General features: G+C 35.6%; 1 protein-coding gene across 2 annotated transcripts; it reads left to right on the top strand.

Annotated features, from left to right (window-relative positions):
- Positions 1-3,076: 3,076 nt before the first annotated feature.
- On the top strand, positions 3,077-12,919 carry LOC104901174 (peroxisome biogenesis protein 3-2). Of its 2 annotated transcripts, XM_010688722.3 has the most exons (8): positions 3,078-3,268; positions 3,340-3,422; positions 3,680-3,841; positions 3,932-4,122; positions 4,215-4,345; positions 7,652-7,779; positions 10,031-10,258; positions 12,523-12,919. In XM_010688722.3, the coding sequence occupies exons 2-8, from the start codon at positions 3,409-3,411 to the stop codon at positions 12,779-12,781; spliced, it is 1,113 nt and encodes a 370-aa protein (XP_010687024.1). In that variant the 5' UTR covers positions 3,078-3,268; positions 3,340-3,408; the 3' UTR covers positions 12,782-12,919. The 2 variants fall into 2 exon arrangements, with proteins under 2 accessions (XP_048490346.1, XP_010687024.1); XM_048634389.2 differs by having other exon boundaries at positions 3,077-3,422; positions 7,676-7,779.
- Positions 12,920-14,420: the final 1,501 nt, after the last annotated feature.

Below are 14,420 nucleotides of genomic sequence, written 5' to 3'. Positions count from 1 at the left end.
AGATATGGAGAAGGTTAGCCCTGTAGCTGTTTTAGCCTTTAAAAGACACAACCCTAGATTATTTTGTACGCACAAAATGAACATAGGTACAAATGGTGATGTCATTGTTAACAACCTAGCTGAAATATTTAATGGTTGGATCATAGATGCTAGGACTAAACATATTCTTTACATGCTAGAAGATATTAGAACTGCTTTAATGCAGAGATTAGCTGTTAACAAGATGGAGATGGAAAAGAGTTCAGCCCTTTTATGCCCTAGGATACAAAAAAAAATTAGACAAAGCAAAAGCATTAGCAGCTCAATGTAGGGTAATTCCATCAACTGCCACTATTTTTCAAGTCAGCCATTTGATGGATTCTTTATCAGTTGACTTAGAGAAGGGGACCAACACTTGTAATGTCTGGGACCTGACAGGAATACCCTGCTTGCATGTTGTTGCTTGTATATTTTTTTGTCATAAAAATGCAGAGGATTTTGTTGCAAAGTGGTACACTAGGGAGACTTACCTAAAGTCATATGGGGTAGCTATTCCACCTTGTGTTAGTGAGAGATACTGGCCTAAGGTTGACTACCCATTAGCCCCACCCCTGTTAAAGTTGGACCTAGTCGACCTAGGAAAAATAGGATCAAGGACCCCTTCGAAGTACCTAAAAAACCTGGTAAACTGACTAAACATGGTATGCAAATGAAGTGCTCAATCTACAATTCCACAAGCCACAACAAAAGAAGATGCCTACAAGGACAGTGAAGGAAATCCTACCATCCCTCCACTGAATTCAAAAAGACAAAGGGTGAACCAACAGTCCCATGGCCAAATGAGCCAAACTAGAGAATCTAATACTACTGTTTAGCAAGTGACAGCCCAACCTTCCAGAACTGGAAGGGGAGGGAGAGTTATCAGAGGAGGAGGTGGGTCTAGGGGTGTTAGTGGGGGGGGAAGGTAGAGGAAGAGGAAAAGGAAGAGGTAGGGGTGTAACTGCTGCTGGTGGAGGAAGAGGTAGAAATGGAGAAAATGGAGGTAGGGGTGTAACTGCTGCTGCTGAAGGAAGAGGTGGCTCAAATAGAGGAAGAGGTGCAGGTAGATCAGGTGGAAGAAGGGGAAGAGGCAGAGGCTGACAAGTGTCAGTTGGTGTTGGGGTGTACATTGCACCAAATGGGGATAACTACATCAATGGAAGTTCTATTTTGAATGTAAGTGTGTTTATTATACCCTTAGGGTCTGTTCTTTTCGGCATAAAACAGCTGAACTGAAATGAACTGAATTAAATTGAACTGAACTGAACTAAAATGAACTGAATTGAACTGAAATGAATAGTGATATGTGAGAGTAAGGGCCTGTTCTCCCAAGCTTATTTTCAGTTCAGTTCAGTTCAGTTCAGTTCAGCTCCAATCAGTTCAGTTCAGTTCAATTCAACTCCAATCAGTTTAGTTCAGTTCAGTTAAGCTCCATTCTTTTATAACCATTTTGTTAAATATTATTATTATGTCGGTATAATTTATTTTACTAATTACTCTTATTATTATTTATTTTTATATCATTACTATTAAGTATTATTATTATTGTTGTTGTGGTTGTTGTTTCAATATATTATTTTGTTTATTATAGCTTTACTCATTATTATTACTATTATTATTAGGAGGAACATGGTTTAGGTCAAAGCACAAATAAACCCATGTTTTTTAGCTCAGAAACCAATCAAATCGCGTCAAAACGATTTATGATGTAATTTTTGCGGTCCAACCCAATCATTATTTTTATTACTAAGTATTATTATATTATTAAATCTAAGTATTAAAATAGTAATATTAATTTATATCTTAGATATTATTTTTATTATATATCATCATCAAGTAATAATATATTAATACAAATAATATAAAATAATTATTATTAATTATCATTATTATCATTAATTATTATTATTATCATTATTAATTTATGATTATTAATATTATTTTGTTTAAAACTATCATTTAAAAATATCCAAAATACTATTATTATTCTTCATTATATTACTTATCATTATAATTATTATTTAATATTCATATTATTATTGCTTAAATATTATTTATATATTTATTACATTCAATTTAATTCAATTTAATTTAATTCAATTCAATTCAGTTCAGTTCAATTCAATTCAACTCAGTTCAGTTGTTTTATGCTGAAGAGAATATGCCCTAAAAGTATTGTCTAGAGCTGAACTGAATTGAATTGAACTGAACTGAAAATAAGCCGGGGAGAACAGACCCTTAACATGAAGGTATTGGAATCTTGAATGCGGTTAACATGGCTCGATCAAGAATATCAATAACTGTTTGATTCAGCAAATATATGGGGGGCAGCGATGTATTGCTTGATCTGTTATTGTAATTTCTTCGAAGACAAATTTGATTTAACCTTGTTCAACTCTATCTTGTTTTTTCTTTAATATGTATTATATACGCCGTTTGACCTTACATTAATGAAATTCTCTTAAAAAAAAAAGGGATATTCCATTTGGTACCATTGAATTTTTGGCTTTTCCATTTGGTACCACTGTTATTTTAAACTTCCACATGATACCACTATAATTTAATATTAATATTTATCATACCATTTTTTTAAGTAAATTGTTAGTTAATGGTTGAATAAGAATACGATTTTGTTTGAGTTTGCATGTTTCTATTTGCAGTTGCAAAAATTTAATAAATTAAGATTTTAGGGTGTCATTTTAACCCTTAAAATCTCTATTTTTTAGTCAAAATTTTCATAAAAATGATCATAATATTCTATGTCTTTTTATTGTCAAATATGACCTCAACTTTGACCTTAACGACTAAAACAATTACTAAAATCTTAACACAAATTAAAACATGTAAATCGAAGCAAAACTCTAGCCTATTCTAACTTAAATTAACACTTTACTTAGTTGAATACTACAATAGAGAATAAATTCAAATTATAGTGGTACCATGTAGAATATCTGAAAAATAGTGATACCAAATGGAAAAGCCAAAAGTACAATGGTACCAAATGGAATATCCCAAAAAAAAATTCCATATTTTCACGTCGATAATTGTCACCTCTACATTAAAAAAAAAAAAAAACCATGATTATCTCGGAGATTCTCCTTGCGAACTTCCTTTCCTGTCTTCCTTCCCTTTCCTTTCCTTCACTCTACACCGGGTCTGGTGTCTTCACTGAACGATACCGGCGCTCTGCGGCCTTCAATCCTCTCATCCTTTGAAAAACCCTGCTTTTGACCTTTCTTTCTCTTTGTGGGTAGGTGCTCAAATCTATTTTTTTTTGGCAGCTTGTAAGAAAATCACTCGTAATTTGTGCGATCTTCGTAGATTGAGGAGCATATTGTTTTGCTTGGAGGCTTGAATATGGCTAATTTTTCTTCCTAGCATCACAAAAACATGTTCTCTTTCAGGTGGGTTCTGCACTCTTCTTTTTCACCCGTTTGAAATCTGCTAATTGTTGTATGCTATGAGTTTGTTGTTAAATTTCATCATCTGTGTAGTTTGTTGTTAAAAAATCATTTTTGGTGCTTGAATCAACTTTTGTGCTTTTTTTTTTTTTTTTGGTTCTTGGATCTTATACTAATCTATGATTTTTCCAGTCAATGCCGATTATTGCTGCTTTAGTTTGCTTTCGTTTACTTATGCAAGTCATTTTTGTGTTGGTTAGGAGCTTTTGGAGAAGGCACAAGAAGAAGATTTTTGTTACATTTGGAATTGTTGGAAGTGGGTATGTTGTATACAAGCTATATGATGGTCACCGACGCCGGCTTGCTGAACTGGAGTCGGACCTCGCTGCGCAACGGGAGAATGAGGAAAGAATTAAGGCCCAGTTAAGATGAATTTTCATATTGTTTGTATACCGTTTGGTGAAAAATTGTCTTTGGGATCTAATTCTTGTATATTTCATTGCACTTGGTAGAATGCAAGATCATTTTGAGACCATTCAAAGAATCGCGGACACAACAACATTGCCTCGAGCTATGCACTACTTAAGCAATAGGATAGATGAGGAATTAAATCTTTTGGTGTTGACAGAGAGGCTAAAACAAGGAAAGGATGTTTTGACCCTTCCTGAGAAACTGGAACTATGGGATAAACTCAAAGTACTGAGTATGTTGCTTTGGTTTACTGTTTATGACTTAATAAATGTGAAGTGTGGAAAGTTTTGGTCTTATTTCTGAACTGAAGTTTTATTTTGCCAGGCTTCACCAAAATGGTTTTGTCGCTCTGGTCGGTTACTATGCTAAGCTTATTTGTCCGAGTACAAGTGAACATACTTGGAAGACATATGTACATTGATATTGCAAGATGTCAGGAAACCTCTCCCTTGCCTGTAAGAATTTGTTCCTTCTGAATTCTTTGTATTAGTTTGTATGTCTAAGGTTCAACTAAGTCTCCCACTCTTCTTTTCAATGAAAGATTGTTGAAACATGCTGTATAACTATAACCTATTTCTCTAGTTGCATATGTCAGCATAATGTAGACAAAACGAATAGTAGATCTAACATATGGTGAAGCCACTTGTAGTGGGTTCAGGACTGCTGTGAATGGCATTAACCCATTGTTCGAAAATGCGGTTCCGGTCACGACTGCGGTAATGGTCATAGTGAGACGGAAACGGGGATGATGCAGTTGTCGTACCGCCAAAGATTGGCTTAGACCATGAGATATCCCTTGAACCCGCCCAAAACGCGGTTTTTTACACCTTTACGGTGCGGGTAGTATCAATTCGGTAGATTTGGAAACCTTTACAACAAGGGTGATACGATACGATGCAACCTTGTTTTGGCACCACGCATTAACCTTGTACTTCTGGAAATGCTGGCTCCTTTTAGACCCTTGATTAGCAATGGAAGAAGTGCTACTTCGGAAATTTAAGGAAGTAAAGCTCAATCTACCAAAGCATCTGATTTGACCAATATGTCCATATTTGTACCAACTTTGTTCACACTGAACAATATCGGTTAACCTTGTGTGCAATTAGTTGAGTACAGGTAACTTCTCTATAGGAATAGTAGTTGTGAATTACCCTTTGAAAACTTGCATGTTTCGTATCTCGTATGAACCCGTCTTGGTAAAAGTAAATAGTTTGAGCCTATGTTGCTCAAATTCTTCATTTCACCAGAAGTACTTGTGTTGGATGCTCGACACTCAAACATGGGTGAGACAATTGGACATTTCGTTTTGGGTCAAAAACATGAAAAAGTTCCAAAAAATAGCCGAGTCGAACACTTGGACACGTACGTGTATCAGACATGGGTACCTGAGTCAGAGCAACATAGGTTTGAGAGGTTTGAGCCAGAGATAAGCTTGCATCTAGTTATTAACCCAAAAGCCAGAAGGTGGTTATACTCTCCAATAAAATCCTTTGTGGGTGCCACATGCTCTCTCAAGTTCCAAATTGGCATCCGATTTTCCTCTGTGGAAGCTCCAAATCATGTTGTGTTGATGTAGAGTAGGAGGGCTTGGGGATCTGTAATGTTTCATTGAATTATGTTTGCCAGATTAGTTTTAGTCTTTCCAGAAAACTAACATGAGCTTGATCGAAAGAGAAATAAACTATTCTAAATTAATAGCAATGTTAATGTTAGTATCACCTGAAGGTTAACACTCTGGGCCCCAAATATGTTCGAGACAGCACTGTCTTTATCACTTATCATCCTAAGGGGGATAGGTGGTTCTTGTATAACTTGTTTAATGAAGACTCATCAATTTTGTGCAACTTTCTTGTTGAAGAAGGTCAATATTCTGTATAAATCTGTATCTGAAAAATCTAGCAGTTCTGTTAGTTCCACTTCCAATTCGATCTTCAATTAAGTTGATGCTGAAAAATCCACTCTTGAGTCTTGACTACGAAGAAACTAACAATTTTACATTGGGACTTTAGAAGACAAGATACCTTAACTAGCATTGAACAATTTTAGTGAGCTTGATAAACTATTCCGAAAGGGAATTAAATATTTTCTATAAAATCTAACTCTGCAAATATAATAAACACTCCAGGATCTATCGGAAAAAGATATTGATTGCCATGCTGAGATGGATGTGGATAGATAGAATCAAGAACAAGGATATTCGAGGGAGGGTTAAGTTGCATATAGAAGGTAAAATAACATAGAATCGGTTGTGGTAATTTGGCATTGTGAGATGTCGTCTAGAGGATGTAGTGTATACAGTAGTGAAAGGTTGGGATATGGAAGAGTTTTAGGGGAAGACCAAAGATGGCTTTAGCTTTGCAGGAGCATGTAACTTTTCATGGAAGAGAATGGAAGCAGATGTATCATGTAAGTAACCGTTGTAGAAATATTGACTTATGCTGCTAACCTTGTTCTAATGGATTAAAGCGTTGATGTTGTCATTGTTCTTGGTGTAAAGAGGAGGTGGGTTGTTATACAGGTATTCTTTGGGAATTTATAGAAAGATTAATTAGGAGTGTACTTCTACTTTCCAATGCTACTTAGGATTGTCTTGAAATGAGTAGGAACTGTTAAGTCTCGAACTGGTGAGTTTCTGGCTCTGCAGATCATGTAATTAGTCCCAGCCATGGCAGAAACGGCAACATTCTTCCTGAATCCACTCTTGAGTATCTATGAACCCAAAGAAGGATCTGAGTGATATGAGGCGTGCATAAGGATCTTAAGGTATCCAATCCACGTTATAATGGACTTGAAGCAATCTCCATTAAACTTTCACTTGGCTTTTTAATGAATAAATGAGGAGTCAAAGGCAAATTAGAGTGATATGAGGCGTGCATAATGAAATATTCTTGTCATAGCAGCCCAAGAAAATCAATTAGCAAGCAGAGGAGCTATTATTTTTCTTGGTTCTATCACTTTAAAATTTTCTCATACGTTCTTTTTCTTCCTTTGTTTTTCTGCCTTTTCTTTGTTCCCGCTATGCATATTTCGTTATATGGCTTACATATTTTCTCATTAATCCCCAAATGCCTTACTGGGGTATTAAGGGGTTGCCTTGTCGTATGTCATTGATTTTTTCATGTGTAGTTCTCCCCCTTCTTGATTTTTGTATTACTGTTTGATAATTTTTGTTTCAAGTACCTTATATGATATCGAAATGTGTCAATTACCTTAAGAAAAATACTCCCTCCATCCCTTTTTTTTTTTTGCCCCATTGGTGTTTGACATGCTTTTTAAGGAGAGTGAATAACGGAGAGGAAAAAGTTGGTAGGTTGGTGTGTGCTCCAATATTACAGAATATGTAGAGAGACTAAGACTTGCCATAAATAAAATGGAGTATGGACCAAATATTTGAAAAAAATCAAGAAAGGAAAATTGGACAAGCAATAAGGGACAAAGGGAATACTTTATAATTTGAGTAACTGCAGTTTATGCTAACTTAACAAATGTTGTCAAAGGAGTAGCAAAAACTTAACTTTTGGATTTATATGGTAGTTGCTCGAAAATTAAAGCTCACTACTTCATAAGAATGTGACACGTGGTAAGTGGCATTTGATAGAACACTTGGTGAATATCAAAAATTTAAGATTCTCATGTCAGAAGGTAATTATATTTTCTTTTCTTATAAGCTAAGTTTATGATTATAAAAGATGAACTTTGCATCTAGATTCAATGGAAAGTGGCAAAAAAAGATGCCAATTACAGTTATTTCTACTTGACAGGAAGAAGCTAGTCTTATTGATCAGGTTGATGAACAGAATTTTTTGGCGAGGGCTGATTTTCTGGCTAGCCATGGATTGCCTGCTTTAATTTTCAATATGCAGGCTGCTGCAGCAGAAGTCCTGAAAAGGTGAGTTTACTGTTGGGCCGTTGACTTATAATGTTGGCAATCATATATATACACATATATTTCAACTACAGGGAAAAGGCCATATAAATTATATCTGAAGTGGTACTAGTCTTTTTATTTGTGATATTTGCAATATAATGTTGGGTTTTTTGTCAGAAACAACCTTTTAAAAGTGCCATTTTGTCAAAAACAACCTTATAAATTTTTTTTTGTGAGAAACAACCTTTAAATGCGATTTTCTTGTCAGATCAGACCCTTTGATCATTTTCCGGCATTGACTAGATTTTTCCGGCGAAGACTTTATTTTTTAACCCTCTTCCCTCTCTTTTTCCCTCCAATTTCTTCCTCCCAACCCCACCCCAACCTCCAGCCTCACCCCATTCTTCATCCTCCATCCTCATCCTCTCGCCTTCTCCTTTGCACAAGAAGCCACCACATCGGCACTGGCCGGAAGCCTAGGGAAGAGTCCCATATTTCAAACCTAAAGAAAATTAGCTTGTTGCCATCCCCCATTTGAATCTCTTGTGAACTTGCCATTTCATCTCTTTTCTCTCATTTCACCATGGTTGCACAAAAAAATTAGCTTGTTGCCATTAACTAGTAAGAAACCATGGCCCTCCAATGTTGCTAACCTAAGAAAATCCCCCCCAACAAGCTTGTTGCTATTAACAATAAGAGTGGAGACAGAAAATAGAGGCGACAAATTTGGAAATTTGGGAGAGAAGGAAAGTGGATGAGCAGCAGTGGTGGTGTTCAGTGGCAGCGTTCAGCGAGGTGGAGGAGAGAGAGAAGAAGAAGGCAAGAGAGAGATGATGCGTGAGAGAATGAGGGGTCAAGGAAGGAAGTGAAAGAGAGGATAGATAATGGTTTGCAATAAGAAATTGGAGGGAAAAAGAGAGTGAAGGGGGTAAAAAAAAAAGTCTTCGCCGTAAAATCAAGTCTTGGCCGGAAAAAATCAAGTCAATGCCGGAAAATGGTTGAAGGGTCTGATCTAACAAGAAAATCCCATTTAAAGGTTGTTTGTCCCAAAGAAAATTTTATAAGGTTGTTTCTGACAAAATGGCACTTTTAAAAGGTTGTTTCTGACAAAAAACTCTATAATGTTTTTAAGAATTGGCCCATCCATTGAAATATATTGCAGTTACAATGATAGTATTACGGCATAACTAGAGCTGCAGAAAATTTAAGTGTCTCTGGACTATTTCAATCCTTATTGGATAGCTAAATTTGTGTGCATTAAGCAGATGAAAGGTTAAAAAAGATAAATAATGCTTATGACATTTTGAGGCTTCTTAGTTTTGTTCTTACGTATTGTCTCTCAAGGCTATTGGACAGATTTCATATTTCTCTCAAATGATAGTCTGAGTTCATTCGTGTATAGAACATAGGAGGTTTAGCCCATATCTTGCAGTTCCTCTCTTTCGATAATAATATTCTTTCAAGATAAAAAGTAGGTATGTAACAGGATTTCCTGATGGCTAAGCTCAAGCTGAGTGCATTTTGCTTTTGCCATCGTCCAAGGCTTTGGCATAGAGGCCAAAGAATCGTGCTGGACCCTCATTGGACTTGTTCATAGTTGATTTTCTTTTTTCAGGAATCTTGTCAGTGAGTGCTTGTGGCTTCTAGGTTGTTTCATTTAGCAAAAATGCGTACTTTTTCAGAGGAAGATAAGTTCTCAATTGCAGATACACTCACTTCTTTATTTTTAATATGAGTGCTGTGTGCATCAATGTGCATGACTATAAAAAGCGAGATATTTATTTCTCTTGCCGGAGAATTGATGAGACACAAGCCGTCTCAGACATTTCAGCTCATGTCAGTCACCCTTTGTATTTTAGTAAAGTTCAAAGACCAATACCTTAAGCTTATATATATGTTTGGGTATCAATCAGCTTGTTCTTAATATTAATTAAGACTTAAGAGTGAAAATTGGGATATTACAAGTAGTAATTATTTAGTTATTCAGTGAGTCTAGACTTCCTCCGTTTTTATTACTTGCCACATCTAGGTTTGCAACAATGACTGTAGTTCAAGGAAGAAATTTGAGCAGGTAAAAGAGCAATTATTAAATTTATTTTAATTAACCTTACCTTCTCTAATCTCTTCCTATAACCGTGTGCCCAACCTATACGCTGCAAGTAATAAACAATAGAGGAAGTATAATGCTTGAAGTGACTTCACCAAACATGTGATGTTGGTAATTTTTAATAGTATCTGACTATCTGTAACGACTTTGAACTGATCTTTGCAGTAAGCAGCTGAAAGACGTTTTTGATTCCTCAATACTTCATGAAACTATTGTTCAAATACTTGACACGTTTATGAGCATGGGAAGGCCTCGTCATTGGGTGGAATACTTTATGCCAGATGATGCTAAATTACCCAACCTAACTCCATCCGTGAGCAGTAACAATCTAATTCTTTCGGACGTGTCAAAATTTGATCAACTCATGACAGAGACACAGACAGTTTTATCAAGGTATGCAAGTAACCCTCTACTTCAGTCGTTACAAGTACTGTGTAGTACTGGCTTGTTACTCATTGCTGAAAATGTACTTTTTACTTTTTAGTGCTTACTTTATTTCATGTTTGTGTAAGATAGTGACCCCGATACCTTGCTCACTCCAATACATGCCATCACCAGTATGTTGGACTTCTTTTGATCATGATTGTTTACTATGACCAACTGGTTGTGCCTTCCTTTCAGTATTACCTAACCACTTTAGTAACTCCTTTTCAATAGGAAAATTTGTCACAACAAACTGTTTATATGTCACTTATTGAGAAAAACAACCTTTTAAGTTTTTGTGGCAACGTAAGACCTTAGAAAAGAAATTGTTTGCGAGAAAGAATCTTAGGTCTCTTTCAGACATTAACCAATCCTTTGTAACACAATGAATGCACAAAAGAGGAAAGCTTCGCTTTATAAATTAAAGAAGAATAACTGCTTACTGTTAAAGGTGGTTATCCATTCAATTCCTTAACTTCAATGATGCCTAAAAGTGGTCTAAGGTTGTTTTTCACATACGATTTTTTTAAGGTCTTAAATTGCCAAAAAAAGGTCGTTTCTCGCAGAAGTGACTTGTAAAAGGTTTGTTATGACAAATTTTCCTTTTCTATATTATGTCATTTAGAATACATTGGTACTTTTTGTCACTTTAAGGTATAAATGCAATATGAAATCAATTTTTACTACCAATGTGATACTTATTCTTGATTTTTGTGCAAAACGTTATTGGCTTGTTTGGTAGGTGGTAATCAATGGTAATAATGATAAGCTTTATGGGTGAAGTTGTGAATATTGTCTCATACAAATGTCCATGGTGCTTCATCCTAAAAAGTTATTACCATCCATTATTAGTTTAGAGGGGTATTCAATGGTTGTGATTAGTTTTGAAATAATAAACATGTTGGGATTGAGTTATATTACCAAGGGTATTTGGCATGAAACTTCTATTACAAAATTACATAGAAATACATTACGATCACTATAACTTATAACCGGCGACCGCTGTAAAAGTCTACATGAGCATGGAGGGAGTATGACATTGTTGGGTAAGTCTGTTCACAACTTCACATGCCCTAACTCATCTGAGAACTAGATAGATAATATGCGCAACTTCAAACTAATTTTTTAACCTATTGATTTGATTAAGCTCCACATAATTACAATTTCTTTCCCCTTTTTGATGGTGACAACTGACAAGGGTCATGCCCTAGACCATCCGAGAAGTAGATAGATAATAAATGCAACTTCTAACCAACTTTTTTAACCTATCGATTTGATTAAGTTCCACATTTATACTGTTTCTTCTTTTTTATGGTGACCACTGACAAGGCTCTTTTGGTGGGGTAGAGAAGTGGAGCTCCCTTCATAGAGCCTTAAGATAGCTTTAGTGGGTTTATCTTCATGGTGGTTTTCTGGTTGAAGCTGGATTCTGATTGTTTGTATCACTAAGGCTCACCTCACCTTTTAAGGCTTTTACGATCAGTTTTTTTTTTTTATATGAAAATTTTGCAACTCTATTTGGAAATCTGAAGTTTCAAGTGTCCACAAACTTATAGAGGTCATCATCAGGACATTTGAAGACTGCAGGTGCTGCCCCCTGTCAACCTGCCTGTCTGGGCTTTGCCCTAGTGGGGGATTGGTCCTGAATAGGCAGCCTGAGGTGCAAAATGTGGTGGTTCAGGGTTAAGAATTAGTAATGTTTTGGTTCCAGTTGGCCTACTGAAAAGCAGCTCCTTTTATCTATTTTACCTTCTTCATTAAAAATATGAGAGCATGTCAGAAACAGGTAATAAGATAGCATATGTTTATTATCCAATGGGGGAACCCATGGCCTAGCTTAGCTTAGTTTGAAGCCAATCCTAACTAGGCTTGCCTTAATATCTGAACTAGCTTAGACCGTGTTGGGCCTATGGCCTCGAGTGCATCAAGTATTAAATACAAGTACCTGAGGATGTGCTAATTGCAGAGATAAGGACCACATAAGATATGCCTTTTTATTGGTCTTTCAACCTTTAACTATGATTCGGTTAATTCTGATTGGCTTCAGATTGTTTGCATGTTTGGAGAGTAATGAACCGGATTACAAGTTTTGTCAAAGTACATGAAAACAGATTTGTGAATTGCCTGGCATGTGCTATATTTGATGATTAACACCGCAGAAATTACCTGTAACAGATAACCGCCCTGGTTTATCTTTCTGAGCCTCTTGATTGAGTTGTTTTTATGCTGTGCAGTGATGAATTTACAAATGTAGTAGAAGTTTCAGTCAAAACGGTGGTGAATGCAATAGTGAAAGACATTTTTGTTGATCAGTCAGGTGCTGGTACACCCTCTTCAGGCGTTGCATTGGTGAAACTAGTGCCACGAGTTGCACAAACAAGTCAGCTACTACTCGACGAACCTACTAGTAATCAATTTGTTCAAACGATAAAAAATATACAGGATGTTGAGTTGTTCTTCACCATCCTTTATGCAAATGCCTTAACTGTGTAAGCAATTCTGAGATTGTACCATTAATATTTGTCACCAGTCAGATAGATGAAAATTGGTCCGAACAGTAACTGAATTTGATTTGGGATTAAAATTTAGAGAGGAAATGCCTACCATGGGGACTTTGTATTTTGCGCACTATACGATTGAGTACTAACTGTGTTTTTGCTCTATATTATGCTCATTTAGAGTTGGGGTGACATTCATAGGGTATACTTTAGATTAATAATACCTTTGCAAGATATTAGTATTTTGGTTAATCTCTCTTAGAAAGTTCGGTTTTTGTCCTCAATGGATCGAGTGGATTAAAACCCATATTTCTACTTGATCTTTCTTGATATTAGTTAATGGCGTCCAAGGATATAGATTTTTTCTTTCACGAGAAATCTATCAAGGTGACCTATTTTAGTATTTTTTTTTATTCTTTGTGTCGAGTTGCTTGCTAGACAACTTTTTTTTGCAACTTTACAAAAACTCTATTGGTAAATTTAGACAGAGAATTCCATTTTTTATTTTTGGAGATGATATAATGATCTTTGCCAAGTTAACTGATTATAGTTGCTCCACTCTTAAGGCGATTTTGAATAATTGTTCAATTTCAAGTCAATTAGTTAATTTTTACAAGTCTGCTTTTTTCAATGCTTTCCTAATGTTTCAAGTCTTGCTAAAGTTAATTTTTCTAGGCTTTTAGGTATGAGTGAAACTTTCAATTAGGAGATTACTTGGGTTGCCTAATTATAGATTCAAGGATTACCAAAGAAACTTTTGGGAAAGCCTATTGTATGGCTCTTAATCAACTCCTTAAATGAAAAGTCGGCTCTCTTTCGCAAGCTGGTATAACAGTTTTAATTTAAGCTAATCTGGCTAATAAAGCCAATTGCTCGACGCAAAGTTTTTATCTTTTCAAGCAAATCCTTTCAAGTTTTGATGAAATCTATAGGAATTTCTTTTGGAATAAAGATATTCTCAATAAGACATCTAATTTGATAAGTTGGGATAAAATTTGCTTACCAAAACAGTACGGGGTTTTAGGAATTCGGAAGGTAGATGTTAATAATATTGCTCTTCAAATGAAACTTCTTTGGAAAATTGTTAAACAGAAAGACAATCTATGGGTAAATTTAGTTAAGAAAAAGTATAGTAAAAATTAGGATATTCTATCTCATAATGTCTCTTTAGTAGCCTCTTGTAGTGGAATTTTATTTTACCCCTTATTGAGATGGCAAGTAGAGGTCGGGAAAGAGAGAACATTTTGGGATGATATAATAGGATCTTCCAATTTTCCCTTAAAAATATTATTATTCCCACTAGTGAGTCGGAACATTTCAAAGTGAGTGATGTGATTGATGATCACGAGCTTTGGGATCTGGAGAAAATTGTTTCTCTTGTCCCTCCCCATATAGCTACATTTTTTTTTCTTCTTTTCTTCCTTCTAACCTTCAGCTTGATGCTCTTGTGTGGGGTCTGACGGCTGATGGGGAGTATTCAGTCAAGTTAGGTCCATGTTGGCTCAGGGACTTCATAACCCGAATTTTGAAAAAGTTGAGTTTGCTTGGCTTTGGAAGCTTCATGCTCCTCCCAAAATCAAAAACTTTTTATAGAAAGCTTGTCATGATGGATTCCTACAAAACATAGACTTGAA

This window comes from Beta vulgaris, chromosome 8, assembly GCF_026745355.1.
Source record: "Beta vulgaris subsp. vulgaris cultivar EL10 chromosome 8, EL10.2, whole genome shotgun sequence".
In the NCBI taxonomy this organism is placed as follows: domain Eukaryota; kingdom Viridiplantae; phylum Streptophyta; class Magnoliopsida; order Caryophyllales; family Amaranthaceae; genus Beta; species Beta vulgaris.
Note: the sequence above shows the minus strand (reverse complement) of the source record. Positions and strands in the feature narration are given on the sequence as shown.

Excerpts from the sequence above, each read along its gene's own strand:
- LOC104901174 (XM_010688722.3), top strand. Across the intron at positions 3,842-3,931 it reads GAGGAAAGAATTAAGGCCCA|AATGCAAGATCATTTTGAGA; the intron begins GTTAAGATGAAT and ends TGCACTTGGTAG. Across the intron at positions 7,780-10,030 it reads GCAGCAGAAGTCCTGAAAAG|TAAGCAGCTGAAAGACGTTT; the intron begins GTGAGTTTACTG and ends TGATCTTTGCAG.